The following is a 25,135-nucleotide window of genomic DNA, read 5'->3' as shown; positions in this document are numbered from 1 at the left end:
TTGTTTTATGAAAAATAAAGATACTTTTAATATTGGTAAATACTGTATAGAATAAATAACTGCCGTTAAACTTTTTATTAGATGCTAAACCTTCTCCACCGCCTATACCAATACGCCTTGATCACATTTGAAAAATAGAGAGACCTACAAGTTCCGCGAACTCTGTGGAAAGTTATGAAAAGTAATACGAACTGAAGTTTGTCATTATCCGACGAATGGCGTTGGTGTTATCAAAAAAAAAATTATTTTATGTGTGGCCTCAATGTCCTACATGGTCTTAATGCGTATTTTTACTATACAGAGGACTCCGTGTAGGAAAATACAGCACATATTTAGCACAATGTCAGTAATTATGTACAAATTATAGTCACGGTGTTATAAATATTAATATGATTAATAAATCAAATTTCTCAACAGCCACTCCGTTCGTTTCTTAATGGACAGCGAAAATTAAGCTTAAATGAATGAATTAAAAGTATGCTCGTATATAATCATTAGAGCACTATTATCAAGCTAAAATATGTTGAGATACGTACACACTTGTTTACATATATATATAAATATATACTATTTGTATTTGTTTATAAGTACATTACACCGCAAGTGTCTGAGTGCATGAGTTAGCCTATATGTAAATAATTGTATAAATTAAGTCTAACTCAAAGTAATGTCTCATAATTTTCACATTATGCTTATACACGATTCTTAATCGACACGAGCCATGCAAAATACTTTAAGTTTTACGCGTTATTTACATTTTTACATTACAAATGCCTAGTAGGAATACATTTACGTTTGCAAAAGCCTGCAAATACATAATAGAACATGAGAAACGTATTTACACTTAACTGGTCCCAAGGTGTGTTGGACTCAACTTGTATTTCGCTGAAGAAATCCAAATGGTTTCGTCACCAGTTATGACCCTTTTTCGCAAATCTGGATCGCCGTTGACGTCATTCAACAATTCCTAAGCGATGCTCATTCGACAGGTTTGTGGTCAAAATTCAGCAAAATTTCTGAAAAAATTGCATGGCATAAGCCAATCGATATGCCAATAACTTCAGCGTGACTCGACGATTCTCCTATAAAGCTTCTTATAATTCTAAAATTACGATCGATCATATGTACTTAACGGTCAGATTTCTGGTAGGGAATGAATCTTTAAACCCGAAGGTGGAAAGATCATACAATATAAAAAATAAATAAAATATGCTTTTACAAAAAATCGTACGGCTAAGTAAAGTCTAGAGAACGGTTTTGCCATCATCTAATCACCGTGAAAGATGTCGGTAAATATACGAGTAATTTTACAAGCACAGTTTAGATAAATATCTGAATTTCGCCCAGCCCCAAATGTTCTATTTACTACAATGTGTAAAATGAATGAAATATGTCCGGTCCTTGGTCTAACTCACATATTTCTAATTGCCAGAATTTTGTCCTTTTTCCCATTCTATTGACTTACATATATATGTAAATTGTTTTAATAAGAACGATAAAATAAATCAAAACCGGGTTGGGATATCAATGAAATCTTTTATTCCTGTGGAAGTAGATTCGATGCCATTATGATGGAACTCGATTTATTTTACATGGCCACCACGGGCACGCTTGCAGAAGTCCAGACGCTGAACCCAATTATCGACGGTTTTCAAGCATATATCGGCCCATACTCCTGTAACTCCACGTTCGATATTCGTACGAAATTCATCAATCGTCGCTAGCTTGTTGGCATAGACCATAGACTTAACGTGGCCCCACAGGAATTAATTTAACGGCGCCAAATCGAAGGACCTAGACGGTCATTTCACTGGGCCATTTCGTGAGATAACACTTTCACTAAACTTGGTTTTCAATAAATCGAAATTCGATGTGGGGTTTGTGGGGTTCGTAGGACGTAGCGCTCTTAGAGTTGAGGCCAATGACTCCGAATTTCGGTAGAAAATTTTAACAATCATTGTGCGATCGTAGATCTTTCCATGATGAAATGGCAAGCCTGGCTAAAGAGAAATGTCAAAAGAGAAGAAAAAAATATGGCGTCCCAATCGGTCTACTTTTGTTGCGTCCCATTTGAAAACCCCTATTATTGGTAACATTTATTATACTCTCGCAACAAAGTTGCTACGAGAGTATTATAGTTTTGTCCACATAACGGTTGTTTGTAAGTCCTAAAACTAAACGAGTTAGATATAGGGTTATATATACCAAAGTGATCAGGGTGACGAGTAAAGTTCAAATCCGGATGTCTGTCTGTCCGCCCGTCTGTCCGTCCGTGCAAGCTGTAACTTAAGTAAAAATTGAGATATCTTAATGAAACTTGGAACACGTATTCCTTGGCACCATAAGTTCGAAAATGGGCGGAATCGGACCACTGCCACGCCCACAAAATGGCGATAACCAAAAACACATAAAGAGCTATAACTAAGCCATAAATAAAGTTATGAAACCAAAATTTGGAACATAGGATCGCATTAGGGAGGGGCACATTTGAATGTAATTTTTTTGGAAAAGTGGGTGTGACCCCGCCCCCAAATAGGTTTTTTGTATATATCTTGCAAACCAATAAAGCTATATAAACCAAACCGTTTCCTTATACAGTCCAAAAATGAAAGAAATCGGAATAACCACGCCCACCTCCCATACAAAGGTTAGGTTGAAAATGACTAAAAGTGCGTTAACTCATTAACGAGAAACGTCAGAAACACCAAATTTTACATAAGAAATGGCAGAAGGAAGCTGCACTGAGATTTTTTTAGAAAATGGAAAATGGGCGTGGCGTCGCCCACTTATGGGTCAAAAACCATATCTCAGGAACTACTCGACAGATTCGAATGAAATTCGGTATATAATATTTTCTTGGCACCCTGATGACACTTGTGGAAAATGGATGAAATCGGTTCACAACTACGCCTACTTCCCATATAACTCAATTTTGAATCCTTCTGATTCTTTCACTTTATAATGTATACATAAAGAACCGATAAAGATAGCGAAATAAAACTTTATACAAATACTGTATTTGAGCTGTGACATCACTTGTGGAAAAATTGTCAAAATCGGACCATGACTTTTCAAAGCCCCGAATACCGAATATGAAGAATTCAGTGTCCCATGGTAATTTTTCTTCGAAAATTTCGGTAAATCTTTCAGGTATCTTAATTTAATTTAGAGGAAATATTTTTCTTCTAATAGTCAAATTCCCCTACCTCTCATATACCTAATTATAGGATTTTCAAATTGGGTCAAATTGTGTGTTATCTTAATAAAAATATATCAATAAATTGCGAGAGTGTAAAATGTTCGGTTGCACCCGAACTTAGCCTTTCCTTACTTGTTAGTATTATTATGAGATATGTGAGTTCCTTATTTTAAAAAAGCTATCCTTATTACTTAAGTTTTTCTGTTGAAACCTCATCTAAACAAACTTGACACTCATTTGATTGATAATTTTTCAACTCGTGGAAAAGATTGTAACCCCTTATTCGAGACCCGACAAACAAGTCAGCTCTTCTAGATAAACTTCATGTGTGTATTTGTTTTTTACATTCTAGTCAGAAGAGATTAATTTAAATTTTATTGGCTTGTTGTTATGTGTTGTACAAATTTTACGGTTAAAAGTCTTTTACATATGTATGCAGGAAAATTTTGTACTAAAATATAATCGAGATTTAAATGTGTGTGTGTTTTTTTATGATTTTATGTACACGTATGCGAAACTGCATAACAATAGTTTTCATATATGAATTTTTATATATTTCGGAATGTGTGTGTGTATGTATTAGTATTTATGAATGTGCATATGTATGTGTGTGTTTGGGTAAGAAGTTCGTGTCGAACCGGCCAAGCATGCGCCGCGGTGCCTCCTTCGGAGCCACCAAATTCGACAGTTAAACGCAGGCAATAAAACTGCCATGCCCACGCTTCAGACACGCAATTATGCCAATGTACTGTGGTGTTTTCCAGCAAAGATTGTGCACAAAATATACACAATGTTAAAGTAACTATTAATCCAAATTCCAATCATTTCTGATTAATTAAATCACAGAAATAATAAAAACGAGATTCTGCATAAGTAAATTAAGTTGGGTTAAGATGAGTTGGAGATAGAAAAAGATCCTACTAAACCATTCATGATTTTTCCAACAAATCATTACTCAATAGTCCTTACTCCCTCGCAAATCGAAAATAGTTACGGTAGCTGCATCTGGCAAATGATGTTACCTCATGCGAGTTTCGCACCTATGACCCACTGATTGTTTCATACATGCACAACTCATGCTTTTAATTAACGTGAATTAAAGTGAATATATTAAAAAATTTCATTAATTGCCAACGTATCAACGAAAGCAACAGTCTGTGCAGCAAGAACAACAAGCCATAATACCTGCTGAACAGCAGTGCGTATCCACTGGTAGTAGCTTTTCACTGACAGCGCTACCAAGGCGCTCATATGGCTGTAATTATGAAAATACCCTCTTTGCTAGTGCCATAAAATTATTTTGAATTTTTTTTCCCCCCGCTTATGGTATGTGTAAAAAATGTTAACAGTTGCATTCTTCGCGGACAAATAGAACTGAACTGATGGGTATGAGAGTGTTTGTGTGTGGTGCACTTAAAATGAATACAAAACTAAAACGAAACTGAAGGGCAGCCCAACAGCCAACTGAGAGATGAGTGAAAAACTTATGGCGAAAGCAAAACGTGGGTGCAGTGTGACGACGGAGCCCCAATTCCGTCAGGTTTTGCCGGTAAATTCGGTCTCTGCTGTGCAAGTCATGTGGCATGTAAGCTGCTACAATAATAAAAATAAAAATTACTGGCCGACAAGAAGTCGTCAACATCGTAAAAACCGTCTCAACTTTTCCGACTGCTTCCAGGTTTTATTTCTGAAATCGATTCATTTCAGCTAATTAATTTACAGCGCCTCATGAATCGCACCACAATTCACAAATCGACAGTGTTTCGTATACAAACATATATGTATGTATGTATATGGACATTAATGCATTGGTGGGAAATCACGTGAAAGCGCTAAGCACGCAGCAGAGGACACTGAGGAAAAGTAAATACCCATAAATTAAGTGAGGTGCAGTCACAGGTGAAAATTTATAAACAGAAATCCGCACGGTCAATACATGGCTGTAAAATCCACTGATTTGAAACTCTATAGTGTGCATTTTTGATGCAATGTGCCTCACCTTAGAAACATATGTAATCCTCCAGAGTGGTTTCACTTGTGAAAACAGCAACAAGAAAAGAAGTCAGCCTGATTTTAATAAATAAAAACTGGAATGGAAATACACTTTTTATAGAAAACGTAAGATATGAAGGCTGAGTTGAATGGAATGTTAGCTAATAACACCTTGACTCGGATAGTATATGAGCATTACCATCCAGAGCTCTTCCTCATTTCTTAAGCATTGAATTCTTTGAATGCAATATACCCTTTCGCTGTGTTTATCTCCGGAAGTGTCAAATAGCGCAGCGCTTCCAAATAATTGATTCCGGGCCAAATCAAATCTTCAGCATCTTAGTAGTATGGACAAATTTTCGAACTGTTACTATTAGCTAGACATTAGCAGCCAACTTTACAGGTGCTGTTAAACAACTATGTTAAAATGGTGTATGTTAACCCTTAGATAACAGTAATGCGATCACACGTTACAGAAAAAAATGTGTGTGGATTCGGGTTTGGAAATTTATCAGCGCTTGTTCTCAATTGTTTTTGTGAATTAACTGGTTTGCTCAGATGTCACTGGACCGGCAGCAGAAATATGCTAGGTTAGTTATGTTATCAGACATTCATACATACATACATATATCGACGCTAATGCATTTACAAACAGTTATCGGGGCGACAAACAAAGTTTGTGCAAAAGTGCAGAAATCCATTCGCAAATGCCTGCCATAATAACCGCGATTACTTTGGTGTGAAAGTGTGAAATTTTGAAATCCCGCAAATTCGCATATTTTCGCTCTGCGGTGTTTGAGCGGAATTTTCTGCGCATTTTTACTTACACACATGTATTGTGTGCAACTATGCGTGCTGCAAATTGCAGCTCTAACAACACAAATAGGCGCAAAACACACACCCTAATGTACATACTTCTCGAATGAACCGAAGGTGTGCTAAGAATAAAATAACTAGGCGCTTGAGTATGGAATTACAAGCTAGCCTTAATCATAAGCTATAAAACACTCAATTTTAATAAACTGTATCTGTTTAACTTACATTAGAGTTACTCACGGAGTTACAACTTAATTGCGTAACTCGTAAGCCCCGCCAGTAACAACCTCCTGTATCCGTTTTTTCCAATTCACATGCAAATGAGTTCGCGTAAAGCACATGAACTTGGTACAAACCTGATATCCAAAGTCTTACTATGGTGAATAAGTTTCATTTGCGTTTATGTTTATTAAAATGTGAAGAATGTCTTCAGAACTTCATATTTGCTTTAAAGAAAACAGGAGATGATGAAAATATGCAACATCTGACTTATTACCAGGGTTGAGATCTCCACAATTATGTATGTTGTTGTTGTTCTAGAGCACACATTAAATCTATGCATATTTTACGCATTGCGGTTAGTTGTGAGCACTGTGTCGTAGAAGGTTCTCAATCATGCCTACTTCCATTAGCTTCTCTTGCTCTACAGTAGATTAGGTTAGGTTAGGATAAATGGGAGGCCCATTGTGACACCAGCGGGACTGGGATCCCCTCACACTAATAAGTCCTCTTTGAACCACACTGTGATCTTGATAAAAGCGTATTACTTAAACAACAATGAAGTTAGTGGAACACATCTATACCCAAATTGCGTCTCTAATAAATACTTGCCACTCTAATAAAAATTATCGAAATTCGTCCATATACATTTTAGGATATCAATAAACATGTAAGATATTTTAAATTAATTTGAGATTTTTTTCAACATAATGGGGGTGATAATTAAGTACTATATATTCATTATATAAGGGAGCTGTGGAACGGCATCTCAAACTCATTGCATACCGCTGCAGCCGAAACAATTGGTCTTCGGCAACTACAAAAAAACAGTTGGTACGATCAGAATTGTCATTCCGCAGTGGAGAGAAAACAGACAGATATCGAGAACTGAAGAGGGAAGCGAGATGCATATGCAGACGTAAAAAGAAAGATGCCGAATGCGTGAGTATGAAAAGCTTGAAAAGCTGGCCGACATGGGTAACGCCCCAAAATTTTATGAAAAGATGAGGCGATTTACAGAAGGTTTCAAGACCGGAGCATTATCATGTAGGGACGGAGGAGGTAATCTGGTAACGGATATCCAGAGCATACTGGGATTATGGAGGGAACACTTCTGCCACCTGCTTAATGGCAGTGAAAGTACAACAACAGGAGATGGCGAACCCGATTCCCCAATCGAAGACGATAGAATAGATGTTCTATTACCCGACCATGAAGAAATTCGAATAGCAATTACCCGCTTGAAGAACAACAAAGCGGCGGTTTCAGACAAGGTGACTCACTATCGTGCGACTACTGCTGGAAAAAATAATACGAGCTGCAGAGCTAAATAGAGAAGGTACAATCTTCTATAAGAGTGTACAGCTGCTGGCGTATGCCGATGATATTGATATCATCGGAAGCAACTTCATTGCCGTTGGTTCGTAAGCTCTGAGAAATGGACTACTCGAAGGCGAATTGGAATGTAGTAATCGCTACTGGCTGCAATTGCAGGGACTTCGCCACTCCAAACTGTTTCTAGGGGTTTACAACCGCAAATTCAAGCAACTTATTGCCCTCCCAAGAAAGAAAATGAGACAACTAGTGGCTATTTACACTGACCACTGCAGACTAAGGCGTCATCTGAACAAACTCGGGATCTGCTCTACGGACCTGTGCAGATTCTGTGATTTGGAAGCGGAAACACCTGAGCACCTACTCCTGGAATGTCACGCGATTGCGGGATTAAGGAGGCATGCAATGGCGTCTCTATATCCCCAAAGGGAAAGTATCGCGACCACCAGCCCTGCAGCGTTACTAAGTTTTCTTAGAGCTACAGGACTGGGCTCTGTGATAAATAGGAGAGGGCACAATAGACCGTAGGTCGCAGTGCGATCCTCTAATAAAATCTAATCTGATGTCGCTGAAGTGTGGACGATGACAACATCCGATGAGACGACTTTTGGGGTTTTCGAGAGAAAGGTTTTGCGCAAGATTTATGGTATTTAGCGGTTCCCACGCCAAAATATATATAGATGTATATATATATATTCATTATAATAATGACACACTTTTTGTAGTTTAGGCAAATAGAATTCTAGAGCCTTAAAAATACACGTTGAAATATTATAGACGTATATATAAGAACCTAAACTACAAAAAGTGTGTTCGTAGAATTCAAGAAAAAAAACAGAATCCTTGCAAAGTATTGTTTTTAATACACTAATAGCCGTAAAATTCAAAAGGCGAGCGACGATTAATCGGTTGAAAGGCAGACCTGGCCATATTGATGCCCATTTTTAAACGAGTATAAGTGCAAGAGTGGCCACTCCGATTCAATTAGGCTCTTGTTAACAACTCTAAGTATATTAAATTTAATGAGATTGATGAGGAGAAACAATGTATGGCAATTTCTATGTGAGTTTCATTTTCTCGTTCACTCTTATTTGGGACTATACAAAAACTTTTTAATTTATTTTAAAGTCGAAATTTTGTTTACTTTTTACTTGTAATTTAAAAAAGAAAATTCCAGCAGGAAAAAACTTTCATTATTAAAAAATGTGTAAGAAATTTTCGGGAGTTCAATAAATTATGGATAACATGGAAATATTGCTACGTACATAAGCGCTGCTCGGCTTGACAAAGTAAGAGCTTCCAGTATTGAAAAAAGTATAAATAAAATGTGGAATTCGAGAAGTTGTTCATGAACTGAAATTTATAAGGAAATATGGAACTCAAAGCAAATTCATTTTTGTTGACAACAGAATCTGCAGTGCTAAAAATTACACTTAAACAGGTGCCGCTGCCACGGAAACTACCAGTGCAGATCTTCGGGTATCTTATTGTATAGATGTAGGTATATGCTTATGCAGAGGTCCACTGCAAAAGGTGTGCTCTGCGTAGCATTATACCGGTTACGTAAAATACTTATGTATGTATGTATGTATGTATGTTTGTGTGTCCTGTGAGGCTTCTCAACATCAAATAATCAGGCATCGATCGCATTTCAATTTAAGCAGTGTTGAAATGCCAAGCTACACTAATTTAAAGTATTTATCATCATAATATAATGTCATAAAATTGTAAATAAGGACTTCAGACAAACAAAATCGTTAATATTACTTATCGAAATTGCGATATTAACAATATGACGTTTACATCTTGAAGTGGTTGTTTGGTTTAGCTACTGCACTAAATTCTCACAAGCGTCTTGTTTCTTACAAATTGATTTCTTAATGACTCTGCGTTAAATGTGCAACAGAATTTAAAAAACATTTTTTTCTTATTCAGAGTAACCAAAAAGCTCCATTGAAGACATTAATTAAAACCGAAGATTGTGCGTTGCTAAATTTCTGGTACAGAATCGGGAACTATGTAGGGAATGACACTGTAAATGTTATTACAACGGTTCCAGACAAATGTGAGATTCACAATAAGAGTATCCTGATTCTGATAGTGATAACGAAGCTATTTCCACTGAGGACTTCATATAAAAACTGGGCAAATAAGTATAAATAATTTATACCAAGAAAAAACAATGGATATAGATATGAGCCCGTGGTAAGTGCTATCAACATAGTTGCAGATCTCTTCAAACTGATCACTATTTTGACATACAGAAATATTGAAGGAAACTATGAATTGGTTCAAAATTATCTCAAGACTAATACGGTTTGATAATAGTGAACCTCCAAGCCAAAGTAGAGTGGTTTGCACCGATTTGTGGTTTGTGTCCTGTTATACTCACAAAAGAAAGATAAGTCGATGACTCCAAGTAGATATATCATATTTTTGCTTTTATATGAATTTAGTATAGTATATCTTATAATAATGTCTAATTTATTTTCCTATCCAAACGGCTGTAGTGCCGAAGCTTTCGGGTTCGTTAGGTCAGCTTAAAACTTTAGGTTTAATTCTAGATACTTTAAAAGTAGTCCCTTGTCGAAATATATTATCAGTTTCCCGGAATATCTTCACATTTCGGCTTTTAGTTCGAAATTATATTGATATTAATTCTAATTTTGAATTTATATAATAATATTCACAATGTATATAGGGTACTTACCTAAAGGAATATTTACTCCATTGGGATGTAGAGATGGTTTGCGGCCAACTACCGATATGGGCAATACCGCTCCCGAAGTGGAGGATGGCGATGGCGATGATGTGTCACTAGAACCTTCTAGCGATTGTGCTGGAGTGGGCACTGTGGACATGTGATGCTCGGTTGGTGGTGCTGATCCAGGTACAGAGGTGATGGCAGAACCAATTCCACCGGCTATACCGCCACCACCACCACCGCTGCCAACACTTCCGCCGCCCAGCTCGGCATGTGGCGGTGAACGGATCGCTGTCGATATATGATGATGTGCCGCAGCAGCAGCTGCTGCAGCCGCAGCGCTCGCATGATGATTCTGATTTAAGTGGTGATGATGATGCAAGTGATGATGATTAAGTAATGCCGTTGGCCCGTGTACTACTGGCGGTACCTCGTGTATCTGCAGAACCCTTTGTTCATCCTGCGCCTGTGCCCGCCTCAATGCTGTCTGCAGCGCCATGACGCGTTGTCGATCAGCGGTTAAGCGACACTTTTCACAATTGCAATAACGGAATTTGCAATACCGTTTGTGTCCTTTTAGTGTGATTTTGAGTCCATGATTACGGCACCGTGCACAATTGGGTGGAGTGCGGGGAGAGATAGAGCTGCCACTGCTGCTGGAGGCACCACCACACACGTCTGCCTTGGAGTCATGCATGTCCGTATCGGACATTGTGTCGCTGTTCCAATTATCCTCAGAAACCATTAAAGAACAGCTACGAAGCCTATTCGCTGTGCGTGCGTGATGAGCGTGCAGTGGCGAATAAGGCGGCCGAATGTACAGTGAAATGGTGATGCTCACTTTAGTTGGATACACGAATTACAACGCACCTTTTCAACGTTTTAGTTTTATTAATATTCTGATATCGAACACAAGTGTCGATTTTAAGTAAATTTGAGCCGAAGATGCCTCCAAGTCTTGCACTATTTTTGCTTATTTTGTTCACAAGAGTTTGCGAAACTTTTGATTATTGGTGTTATTTATGTGTTACATATATATAATTATCAGTTCACTAAACAGGTGATTAAATTGATGTTAAAAATTTATTCACCGCGCTTCATCATATAATCAGTGCGCTCTACACATATCGATTTTAAATTTGTAAACACATTTGCACATGTGTAAGCAAGATCCTTTGGGCTATTAATGACTTCTTACTAAAAAGCACAAGGGCAGTTTTTACTAAAATATTAAGTAATTAAGGCTACAACAAAAGCAATGCCCTTATCTCGATTGTAATTTAGTTTTAATTATACTACCAAACCACAGATGTTTGGTTTCATTCATACGTTTGCAGCCACTATTTCAGTTTTTAAAAGCATAAAACTTGTTTTCATCCTTCGAAGCCTCTATGCATCTACCAAAAGTATGAATATTTGTAACTGTTAATTTCAACGTAACTTCACGCACTCTTTCATTCACAAGAATGATTTTGAAGGTAGTAGATGTACAATGCCTGACTCTATACTTTATTTACTAGTCATATATTGTGATTGAATTTTTCTCAGTTATTTTAGTCCTTCATCACACTTTTTAAGTAAATCTACTTTCCATTATCCACTTTCAAACACGTTGGTTATTTAAATATTTGAGTTCACCTAAAGGTGCGTGTTTTATTGTCAATATATTATTTCTTTATGATTTTGGTTTTACCCATTTTTTGACTCATTGTACGAACTTGTGGTCTGTAAATAAACGGTAAAACACGTGTCAATAGATATGTTTTTCAAATGAAATTTTATAATTCTTAATGTACAAGTTTTTAATATCTTTGTTGATAATATTTCAACCTCTTCTACAATTAAAATGAAATAAGTAATTAATAACTAAGTTCGGGTGTAACCAAAAATTTTGTACTCTCGCAAAACTCTAAGGCAGGACGTTGGAAAAAATGTTTAATAAACAAGTAAGGAAAGAATGAAATGTTATTAATATAGCACAATATATATTCGGCATAAAGTCCGCTAGAATAAAGAAAATATATGAGGGCTGAACTAGGGATGGACATTAAACAATTAAAAATAAACATCTTGTATTAGTTTTTTGGTATCTGCTTCATCACTTGCCACAGTACTTTGTTTAAACCATCACAGAAAATACACACGAAATTCCTAGGAAACTTTACATTTGTGTATCGGACAAGGGATGGACATGAACTAGGGATGGACATTAAACAATTAAAAATAAACATCTTGTATTAGTTTTTTGGTATCTGCTTCATCACTTGCCACAGTACTTTGTTTAAACCATCACAGAAAATACACACGAAATTCCTAGGAAACTTTACATTTGTGTATCGGACAATTTTTGATCACTTGCATTTATCATTCTAAAGCAAGTTCCCAACGAGACAAATCCAATGAAAACATTGAAACATCGGTACATATCGGCCATCACTAGCCTGAACCGATTTCACTTATTTTCACCATTAAGGTAAGATAAGATAAGCTAAGATATATCACATATTAATCGATATATATATATATATATAAGTATGTATATGGGAGCTATGGCAAGTTATGAGCCGATTTTATCCCTTATTTGGTACAGAGACACACTATTAGAAGAAAAAGTTCCCTCTGAATTACATTAAAAAATCTGACAGATTTACCGATATTTTCGGTAAAAAATTACTTTTTCGCACTGAGCTCTTCTTCTTCTTCGTTCGATATCGGGGACCCTGAAAAGTTATAATGTGATCTCGACAATTTTTACACAAGTGATTTTAGTTGGTGGGCGTGGTTATTATCCAATTTCATCTATTTTTATTGTGTGTAATGGGGTACGTAAGGGAAGTGAGTGCAGAATGTTTGGTTTCCCAAAAAAATTGAAATTTTACTTTTATAGCTTTATTTATGGTTTAGTAATGGCACATTTTAAGTTTTCAGTTTTCGCCATATTGTGGGCGTAACAGCGATCATATTTCACCCAACTGCAATACAAATTGTATCATGGTGTCAAGGAATATGTGTACCAAGTTTCATTAAGATATATCCATTTTTATTCAAGTTATCACTTGCACAGAGGGACAGAGGTACAGACGGACAGACATGCTGATTTCAAAACTATTCATCACCCTGATCACTTACATCTACATCGTTTAGTTTTAGGTGTTACAAAAAACCTTTATATGAACAAAACTACTATATAACTACTATATATAACTATACTGAACAAAAGTGTAAGCACGTTACATTTTCTGAAATGTGTCCGGCAGTAAAAATGAACAATATTTTTGTGCCCCAAGCGAATGAAGTTACCTATCTTGGTATTCACCTAGATAGAAGGCTTACGTGGAGAAAACATATAGCGAGTAAAATAACATGCATGAAGTTAAGAGCAGCCAATTTAAATTGGCTTTTAAATAAAAACTCTAAACTTAGCTTAGACAACAAGGTGCTTTTATACAATGCGGTCATAAAGCCGATTTGGATGTATGGCATTCAACTGTGGGGTACGACCTGTGCAACTAATATCGATATAATACAAAGGTTCCAATCGAAAATGCTTAGAACAATCACGTGCTCACCATGGTACATGCGCAATGATAATATCCATAAAGATCTTGGTATCCCTATGGTAAAGAAAGAAGTAGAGGACAGCAGATTGAAATATTTATCTAATCTCCGTGATCACCCAAACCCATTGGCTAATGCTTTAGTACAACCCTGTAATCAATCACGTCTAAAAAGAAGAGATATGCCTGCATACTAAAGAGCAACGTTTCACCAAAACAACTCAATCACCTGGTTGAGCTTGTCTAGTTTTAATTAGTTTTAAGATTTTATAACTTATTGTTAGGCTTTACAGAGCAGATTCAGTAAATAAATATATATTGAAAAAAAAACTTTTTTAGCAACCGTGTTGCGAGAGTATACAAATGTTATACATAAATTCAACATTCGTTGTTCAACGAAACCGTTAGTGGATTGCAATAAAATATGGTATCTATTAGCAATAGACTACATTTAAGTACAAAATTTGGTTTACATCCGAGATATTTATATAATAGCAAAATCAATTTAACTGACACAAGTAACTGATATAATTTTGACTATCAAATGTCGTACTGTCAATTGAAACATTGTCATTTATTTATAATATTATATGTACTTACATACGTATATATTACGACGGCTTCTCTAAGCTATATGCGGCAAATGTCAACTAAATGAAATTACAATGGAGGGTATACCAAGGTTTAGACCGATTTCATTACTTTATTACATTATTAGGAGTAGAGAAGATCTATACCAGAAAACATGCTTGTCACGCAGTTCTATGAAGTTAATTCAATCCATTTATTCGACTTAAAGTCCACTAAATAACAAAAATCATTATATATTGTGTATGACCGATGGTGCGCACCGATTTTACTAATTTTCGTCATCAAACTACAGTATACTCAATTTTAGAGATTGATTGAAAAGACAGAAAGATTGAAAATCTTTATATCAGATATCGTTGAACTTCTCTAACACGAATCAAAAAACAAGTATTCTGTAATTTTGTTTGTTGCAGTTTGGTATTGTTTGGCTCTTTACGTCTGTATCCCATGCCTTTGTTACATGATTTATGCAATCCATAAGTGTAATATCATATTTTTTGTTCGCCTCCATACGATATGAAGGGACTCTTTTAAAATTCTGTTTCGACAGTCGCCCTGGTCGAAAAGTTCGAGTTATGGAAGGAAAGTTGTATGAAATTTGACTTCTATAACCAATTCAAGAGTTCAAGTTATGGAGAACCTCGAGTTATGGAAGTTCTACTGTATATGAGAGCCGGTAATGTTTCATTCTGATATCTCCATTGATTATTGATTTATATATTATAATGTTATGAATTTAAAAATTCTATACATCATTGCCTATTTCTAAACTGTAATTTCAGGATATCAAGAAAAAAAAGACATACCAAGTTTGCTCGAGTAGTTCCTGAGAAATGGAGTTTGACATAACTCTGTAATAAATTAAGGTACAAAGCTCCAAAGTCGTGAAACCGCCCCTTAATAGGTTAAGCGTTCATATATATATCTGCATTAAAGCTTTTGGAACGAAACTTGTAGTTCGATATTATTGAACTAATGTTTTAACTCGAAGCTACTCGAAGTGTGATAAAATGCATCTAAAGTATAATAATAGAAACAATACATTTGATGATGAAGTAAAAATTTATCAATATGCACTTAATCTACTTGATAATTGATTTTCGTATCCCAGAAACTATTTCACATACAGAGTTGGTCAAAATTATTTACACATCGAACGTTTTTTACAAATTTCACAGAAAAAGCTTTCGCTTGTTGTTGTACTTGTCGTAGGGTAAAATTAATACTTTTGACTACTGCGAGTCTTCAGTTCATTTGCTTATTTCTCTGCCATATTTCTATATATTCTAGCCAAACTGACTTCATTAATATAATAACAATAAAATCAGTAAATTAGGTATTCTGATGCTAGGGTAATTATCTGGCTGATTTAAAAAGAATATGGTAGTTAGAGTATGATACATAGCATAAGACAATCATAATAAGGAAACATATATATTTATATAGGGAAATATTCGCACCGAGTAACTATTTTAGCACTAGATATTGATCCAAAGAAGACATACCCATGTAATTGTAAGGGTTGGGCATTTTGTTTTAAAAATTATTTCGGGCAATTGACCGCCGCGGCTGGCTCAAATAAACCGAGAGGCGCACTTTTGGACCACTTTTTGCAGCAGTTGGGGCTGAATGTCAGCAATAAACGTTGTTCCGGAGTAAGTCTGCATTTAAGTTGCTAAAACTTTGGCAACTGCCAGCAATAAATTTCAAGAATTAGATTTGGTTTTATGAATGAATTTGTTAAACCGTCGATATCCCTTAAGTTGTCCAAAACTGAAAGCAACACGGGGAAGTTTTGAACTTCAGGATCAGCTATTTGTAAGATAATTTGCAAATCACCAAAAAATTAGGAAATTACACGTTTTATTGCAGAAACACTCATGGAAAATTTAACTGTGACCATTTGGTAATGGCGGTATTTAATTTAAACGGACCTATGTACATATGTATATACGTTTGTATGTGGAATAATTATAAGTATTAATTATTAAATTGGACACATTTCATTAAATCATAATGCAAATAGATAACCAATTCATTGTTAAAAATGTTTGCCCATGTGTCAATGATTTCTCTCCACCTGAACTTAAACTGTAATTATAATTGCTGGCGTTAATTCACGCCTTATACTCTTTCAACAAAACATTTATAATGAGTAAAAAAAGTAATTAACAAATTGTAACAAATAATTAATTCAAACTTACTGGATGTGATTAAGGAATCGCACACTCTCGTTATTTTAAGGTTTTGTAAACAATTTTTATATTGCACATGGTTAATAATTATTATTTAATTGTCTATGTTAAATACCGTGATAATTTACGGTAATTAATTAAACGCCGCTATTGCATTCAATTTATGTGTTCGATTACTGTTTTTTATCGTTTAAAGTTTGTATGTAAGTTTGTATGTTCACGTTGACCGCACACTCTCACTACACAAGTTCCTTAAACTTTATTCTGAAAAACTTTGAAATTTCATCGATCGGTCTCATTCACTTTATTTCGTTATACAAATGTATTTGTGGTCGGTCGCCTTTTTAGATAACAAATGATCGTGACTGCAACTGAAATATTATTTGAATTAATTCCCCGACGGCAAAAGCCAAAGTATCATCGCGCGCCCAAACACCTTTTGATTACTAGATAATGTCAGCGCAGAATGTTACAGTTAGTTGACGATCACTCGGTGCACCATATTTGAACGACAGCGCATGCAAAATCACAATCACGAATGTTTGGCACAAATGTACACATGTATAATGGCCACCGCACTACGCCGAGTTGTAGTAGCTTAAAGCGCAGAAGTAACAAAGGCGGCACTTTTGTATATATTTTTGCAAAATGCAACACGAACTCCGTTAGGCAACGCGCAGCCCAAGCGGCGAAATGAACATCGACAGCGACATCGACAACGACATCAACATCAATTACGAATTCGTTTTTCGACTATGAATTCAACTTGAACTTGCTGAGTGAAGAATTAGATCAACGTGTGAGGCGAATGCGGATGCGAATGGTGACCGGCCGCAGCGGAACAGCACAAAACTGCGAATGTGGTGTGCAGTGACCAAGTTGTCGACTCAAGGCGTTGCGATGCTAGCCACTGAGAATTGAGTTGTTCCCGAGTGCTCTAGCCATAGTGGTAACGATGTGCGAATGTGCATAGACTGCGATAAAGGGTGTAGGGGTTGGGTTGGGTTGGGTTGTGGTGGTGCTGCCGTTGGTGAAGAGTTGCTTGGAGCTTGTTGTGTGGCCGATGACCGTACTGCAGTCGGCTTGTTTTGGCGAATTGTTTGCTGTCAATGACAATGTCACTACACTACACAGGCCTCAGACACGACAGACAAACTGGCGGAGGGTGTACAGCAACACGACAGAACCCAATTAAATGCAAACTTTCAATAGCTAAGGTTGCAACTGTTTCTGTAAATGTTGCTGTTGTTCTAAATGCATTCGTTCGTCTGTATCGGTTCTCTGGTGATTTACAGTTGTCGCTACAACTGTTGTATGTGCTAACTAACATAGTTGTTGCCCTAGCGGTGAGACGAGTGCATACCGGCGCATTGCCTCAAAAAGTTGTTGCGCAGCCACCACCGCAGGCACTTGTTCGGTGCATATGCACGTATAACCATACACCTCCGGAACTGCAACAACAACGTGCGACGTTATGTGCGCACCTACACTTCCCCGCGACGTCGCCACCCTGCATAGTCCGAAATCGCTATAGCCAATGTGTATGAACACATCTATGCTTGTCGCTGTGTATTAGTCTTCGTCCGTGTTTGTTCATATATTGTCGTTAGAATATGGGCGATGCAATGCTTCGATTGCATGCGGCATCCGAGCAATGTTAAACTGCATAGCGTACTGTTAGTTGGCAACTATTTTCGCTGTTACGGCACTGTCATGCAGTTCGTGCTGTCGTTGCACACGAACCAAATGGTTCGAACTGGTTCGACGAAATCCAACCAACATTATCTGACAAATGCTTTATTTGGTTTTGTTTATTATTATCTCGAAAGCGGCGCTCTCGCCACTGTTGTACTTCATTTATTAGCTGAGTTATGTCTCACCGGCTTCTCACACTATTAAAAGCCATTCAACCGGCGACAGCACTACACATCTGTTGCGTGCTCAGGTATTCAGAGCTAATTATCGAACGTGGCCATTTATCCACTCTCCTAATAGGTGACATTACGTAGGGCCTACAGAATGCTGTCATAATATGTACAACTTAAAGAGTTTATTTGCAAACCAAACATGAAGATCGAACAATATTGTGCCATTTCTTTATTTCTTATTGGGATCGATTTTTTACCGACACCGTTATTGCAAAGCAATATGTATGTATGTTGTTATGTACGACAAACAAGTCCCGGCTTATTCAACGTTTTATACATATGATGCAAAATGATGTACTCTGTTCAGGAAGACAACAGGAGAGTTAGTTAAAGTCACGGGCTCATCCAAGTTATGCGAATAAAAGAACACTTTCTTTCTACAAAATTATGAATGATAAATATTGTAGAAGAGAAAGTGGTGTTTGATCAAAAAGACGACGGTCTTTAAAAAGAACGACTTCAAAATGATCTAACGCAATAAGAACAAGTTTCTGCTTAATACATCATTACTTGTATACACCCGAGCATAATCGGCAGACCGCTAAATAATTTTTGGATGTTGAAGTCGTTCAAAGCCACACAACAGCCGGTCGGCAAGGTTTCAACCAGTATTTTTTGGTATTCACATATAATTATTTTCAACGGCAACAGAAATTATAAAACAGTTAATACATAATTAGGATGCATACCTATAATGCATACCTTTATAATATAGTGATTTAATTTTTGAAAGACTTGATGGTGTTCGACGAAATGTTGGACCTGTCGGTTTCGGTCATATGGTCAGAAATGAAGGCAAGCTTAAATTAGGATAAAAAATTTTTCTTCAACTGGTTGTGCCATTTCGTGTCATCGCAAGTAGTATGGTGTGACCCACATATTATTTGAACAAATTTTTGCATCCACACACACAAACATATACGCACTGCCTTGTGTGTGTGAGGCGGGCGTAGAGTAATATCAGGGTTTATTATTATTGAATTTATGTTATTATTTCGTCCATAATGTAAATGATATTCATACATACATATTCCTACATGAAGAGCACGAAGAGAGTTTTGCATATTACGAAACCATTAACATTTCTCAACGCAGGAATTTCTCTTACATTGATGAACGCAAACTAAACAAACAGAAACGTGCTCATAAGTGGTATAATATGTTTGTGAAATGTTTTAAAATTTAGTGCCATGCTACTCTTGCGATCACCAGCAAGTCGATAGAAGCGAGCGCTTTCATTTAGCAGTGTGCGGTCAACGCGATAACGCTCATGGGAAGTTAACAGCTCTCCACTAAACTGAGTATACTACAAGCAAGGCCGAAAGCTTTCGAGGCACGCACATGTATGTATGTATATATATAGGCAACTTGTCCTCTAAACGCTGTACTCTCTTCTTCTAACTCAACTCTTTGCAGTACAATGATTAACAATTGCTCATACGCTACTCCGGGAATATTGACATTTTATTGTTCGAAAAATGCTGATAACCATAATGAATTTATAAATATCGAAACAAAGAAAGAATGACGAACTTACGGAAGCGTGGAAAGCAAACAAACTTGCCTCGGTTGCGATTGTGAAAGAGGAAGCAAGGCAGAGTAGAAAAGATGTGAAATGCAAGCGAAGCAAAGACAAAGAATGGCAAGGGCTTGCGTGCTGCAACAATTAGGCCCATTTTTTATGATTGCAGCGGTTAACATTGCAGTTTTCTCTACATAAACCGCAGTGCTTTATTCATTTACACCTTGGCCCGAAGTTTAACCCTTCACTAGCGCAAATTAACCATAATGATCTTATTTGAAAACAAAAATTATTTATCAATTTATAAATACAATATTTCCACAAGTGAACCAATGCGTAAAGACCGATGCAAATTATTATTATACTCTCGCAACAAATTTGCTATAGAGAGTATTATAGTTTTGTTCACATAACGGATGTTTGTGTCACCCAGAAATAAAAGAGTTAGATATAGGGTTATATATATCAAAATTATCACGATGACGAGTAGAGTTGAAATCCGGATGTCTGTCCGTCCGTCTGTGGGCAAAATCGGACTATTGCCACGCCCACAAAACGTCGAAAACCGAAAACACATAAAGCGTAATAACTTAGCCATAAATAAAGTTATAAAAATAAAATTTGGTACAAAGGATCACAATAGGAAGGGTCATATTTGGAAGTACAGTAGTTTTCCGAAATAACGAATATTCGTTTTAACGCAAACCGCTTATAACGAACAAGCAAGTTTGTTACATCCATTACCCGACCATGAAGAAATTCGAATAGCAATTACCCGCTTGAAGAACAACAAAGCGGCGGGGGCCGATGGATTACCGGCCGAGCTATTCAAATACGGCGGCGAAGAACTGATAAGGTGCATGCATCAGCTTCTTTGTAGAATATGGTCGGAAGAAAGCATGCCTGACGATTGGAATCTTAGTGTGCTCTGCCCAATCCATAAGAAGGGAGACCCCACAATCTGCGCCAACTACCGTGGTATAAGTCTCCTCAATATCGCATATAAGGTTTTGTCGAGCGTATTGTGTGAAAGACTAAAGCCCACCGTCAACGAACTGATTGGACCTTATCAGTGTGGCTTTAGACCTGGAAAATCCACAATGGACCAGATATTCACTATGCGCCAAATCTTGGAAAAGACCCGAGAGAGAAGAATCGATACTCACCATCTTTTTATCGATTTTAAAGCTGCCTTCGATAGCACGAAAAGGAGCTGCCTTTATGCCGCGATGTCTAAATTTGGTATCCCTGCAAAACTAATACGGCTATGTAAGCTGACGTTGAGCAACACCAAAAACTCCGTCAGGATCGGGAAGGACCTCTCTGAGCCGTTCGATACCAAACGAGGCTTCAGACAGGGTGACTCACTATCGTGCGACTTCTTCAATCTATTGCTGGAAAAAATAATACGAGCTGCAGAACTAAATAGAGAGGGTACAATCTTCTACAAGAGTGTACAGCTCCTGGCGTATGCCGATGATATTCCAGACTAGATAAAGAAGCGAAGCGTATGGGTCTGGTGGTGAATGAGGACAAGACGAAATATCTCCTGTCATCAAACAAACAGTCAGCGCACTCGCGTCTTGGCTCCCACGTCACTGTTGACAGTCATAACTTTGAAATTGTAGATAATTTCGTTTATCTGGGAACCAGCATTAACAACACCAACAATGTCAGCCTTGAAATCCAACGCAGAATCACTCTTGCCAACAGGTGCTACTTTTGACTGAGTAGGCAATTGAAAAGTAAAGTCCTCTCTCGACGAACCAAAATCAAACTCTATAAGTCGCTCATTATTCCCGTCCTGATGTATGGCGCTGAAGCGTGGACGATGACAACATCCGATGAGACGACTCTTGGGGTTTTCGAGAGAAAGGTTTTGCGCAAGATTTATGGTCCTCTAAACATTGGCAACGGCGATTACCGCAGACGATGGAACGATGAGCTGTACGATTTATACGACGACATTGACATAGTTCAGCGAATAAAAAGACATCGGCTACGCTGGCTAGGTCATGTTGTACGGATGGAAGAAAACACTCCAGCTCTGAAAGTATTCGATGCAGTACCCGCTGGAGGAAGCCGCGGAAGAGGACGACCTCCACTCCGGTGGAAAGACCAAGTGCAAAGTGACCTGGCTTCACTTGGTGTTTCCAGTTGGCGCCAAAAAGCAAAAAGGAGGAATGAGTGGCGCGTTCTGGTGGATTCGGCTATAATCGCTTAAAGCGGTTCCTACGCCAAATATATATATATATAAGTTTGTTACATTGAGTACCTTAAATAACGAACATCGGGGATTTGTAAGTGCTCGGTTTAACGAACAACATGAAGAAGACATATAAAGAAAGAGAAAAAATCAAATAACATCTAACCAGAATTAAAAATATAACTAGACAAAATTCAAAAGAAATGTGCAAATTGAAAAAATGATGAATTTTATAAAAAAGCTTAAAATTATTGATCAGCACCAAATAGAAGTATGAGTGTCAGAACTGATCCATTTGGAAGAATTTATTGGATTTGAATTGTTTTGTTATGGTTTTTCATTTTTTAACAAATAATTAATAAAAAAATTTATTGAACTGCAATTTACGGATATATAACTCATTTTTATTGAAAAACATACTTCTAAGTGAGTACTCGAATTAACGAAAAATTCGATGTAACGAACAGGCCTGACAATTAATGTGTTCGTTATTTCGGAAAACTACTGTATTTTTTTTGGGAAGTGGGTGTGTCAACGCCCCCAAATAAGTTTTTTGTACATTTTTTTTCAATATTTCCTTATTTATTGAATCTGCTTTTACTTTAAGCCTAACAACAAGTTATAAAATCTTAAATCTATTTAAAAACTAGACAAGCTCAACCAGGTGATTGAGTTGTTTTGGTGAAACGTTGCTCTTTAGTATGCAGGCATATCTCTTCTTTTTAGACGTGATTGATTACAGGGTTGTACTAAAGCATTAGCCAATGGGTTTGGGTGATCACGGAGTTTAGATAAATATTTCAATCTGCTGTCCTCTACTTCTTTCTTTACCATAGGAATACCAAGATCTTTATGGATATCTTTACCATAGGGATACCAAGATCTTTATGTACATATCTCACAAACCAATAAAGCTATATGAACCAAACTTTCTGCAGTCGTTTCCCTTAAGTACCCCATCACACACCACTAAAATAATTGAAATCGGATAATAACCACGCCCACCTCCCATACAAAGGTTATGTTGAAAATTACTAAAAGTAAGTTAACTCACTAACGAAAAACTTCAGAACCACTAAATTTTACAGAAGAAATGGCAGAAAGAAGCTGCACTCAGATCGTTTTAAAAAATGGAAAATGGGGGTGTCGTCGCCCACTTATGGGTCAAAAACCATATCTCAGGAACTACTCGACAGATTTCAATGAGTTTCGGTATATAATATTTTCTTGACACCGTGATAACACGGATAAAAAATGGGCCAAATCGGTGCACAACCACGCCTACTTCTTCCCATATAACTCAATTTTGCATTTCATCTGATTCCATCACTTTATAATAGATAGTGTACTGTGGTGGTGAAAATTAGTGAAATTGGTTCAGGAATTACCTCAGCCCTCATATACTAGTATATATAATGATTTTCGTTATTCTATTGGACTTTATGTCGAAAATATGGGTCAAATTCCGAAATTAGCCTTTCCTTACTTGTATTTTACTTAGTGGTGTCAGAAGAAAAAGATAAAGCACAAAAAGTGAGATGAAGAAATAATCTGTTGCCGGTTGGCAAGGCTCAAAGGTGGCGAAATATTCTCAGGTGTTGGCAAAATTTAAAAATAAATTCAATATTCGATACCAGAGCGGCAAAAATTATTAGGCTAGGAATATGGGGGTTAGAGCTGGGTTTACACCGAGTTCATCAATGTTCATTCTATCATGAATAATTATTAGAAAATCTTGAAACGTTCGCTTTAAATTTGTTATACTTTGAAATTGGTTCGAAATATGAAATGCATAATTACCAAATAATTTATTATCTACAAATTGGGGTCAAATAAAATAGCAAAATTAAAAATTTAATTAAACCGCCAATAGATAATAAGTTCCATAAGAGGAAGGCATATTTTTGTATAGTGATTTTGCAATTGATATGTTAGTCCAGCCAGGGTTAAAAGCGACAAAAACGCTTTGCTAAGTTTGCTTTACAATTTTCAAAATATTTCATATACATTCTTTCTCACTCTCCCGCTCTCAGATATGCGATATTTTTTTGCCATACAAATCAATATGCTCTAATATATGTATCTATGTACATATTCGCACTTTAGTTTATTGTATCTCAAAGTAGGAAATTGAAACGCAACAAGTTTGCAAGTTTTGTACATTTATGTACACACGCTCATACTTAATATGCATGGTTGTGTGTATATACATACATACATATGTATGTAATATGTGGAGACATAGTATGTATGGATACCCAGTCGAACCCTGCAGAATGCGGTTCCCAAAAGAATACCTTTTAAGGTACTCCTCGCATAATAAGGGAAGCATATTTATGCACGTCGTATGTGCCAGTAAATATTCTTTATGACAAATTATAAAATATTTACATGCAAAAATTACAATGTTCGTTTTTTACCGCTACAGGACCAACAAGGAGTCAGAAAAAATAATTGAGAACACATTCAAATAGTTTGAATAATGAATTTTCTCGGAAACAGGTGTAACCACACCAGCACTTGGGTATATTAAATTTTATTTCTTATTGTTATAATATAATTAGTAACAATGCATTCTAATTGAAAGGAAATTCATTTGTTATTTATGGGCATATAATTATAATTATACAAAAGTATTTTCGTAGTATATGTGAGAGTATATAATAATTATTAAATAAATACGATCATTTAGAAGTGGTTGGGATACAATATTTACATACAAGTTTCATTAAAGCAATTCGAAATCAATTCTAGTTAAAGATAAACTCTAATCCAGAAAATATTGACGTTTTCATTCTAAAATTAGGTTACTAGCTACCAACTAAGTATTGGGTTTTGTCTAATCAAGACACATTTTATGAGGGTTAATTT

General features: G+C 36.5%; 1 protein-coding gene across 5 annotated transcripts in view; it reads right to left on the bottom strand.

Moving 5' to 3' along the window:
• Positions 1 to 25,135, bottom strand: part of LOC105217947 (protein doublesex) — a 112,583-nt gene that overhangs the window by 85,941 nt on the left and 1,507 nt on the right. For 3 of the 5 annotated variants that reach the window (XM_029043856.2, XM_011193217.3, XM_029043857.2), the window contains exons 1-2: positions 16,618 to 17,624; positions 10,272 to 11,990 (exon numbers count right to left, since the gene is read on the bottom strand). In XM_029043856.2, the coding sequence (XP_028899689.1) occupies positions 10,272 to 11,010 (739 nt within the window). In that variant the 5' untranslated portion in view covers positions 11,011 to 11,990; positions 16,618 to 17,624. Of the gene's footprint in view, positions 1 to 10,271; positions 11,991 to 16,617; positions 17,625 to 25,135 lie in introns of those variants that run through there. The other 2 variants (XM_011193220.3, XM_011193219.3) reach the window with 1 other exon arrangement.

Source organism: Zeugodacus cucurbitae, chromosome 2, assembly GCF_028554725.1.
Source record: "Zeugodacus cucurbitae isolate PBARC_wt_2022May chromosome 2, idZeuCucr1.2, whole genome shotgun sequence".
NCBI lineage: Eukaryota > Metazoa > Arthropoda > Insecta > Diptera > Tephritidae > Zeugodacus > Zeugodacus cucurbitae.
This window is presented reverse-complemented; position numbering and strand designations above follow the sequence as displayed.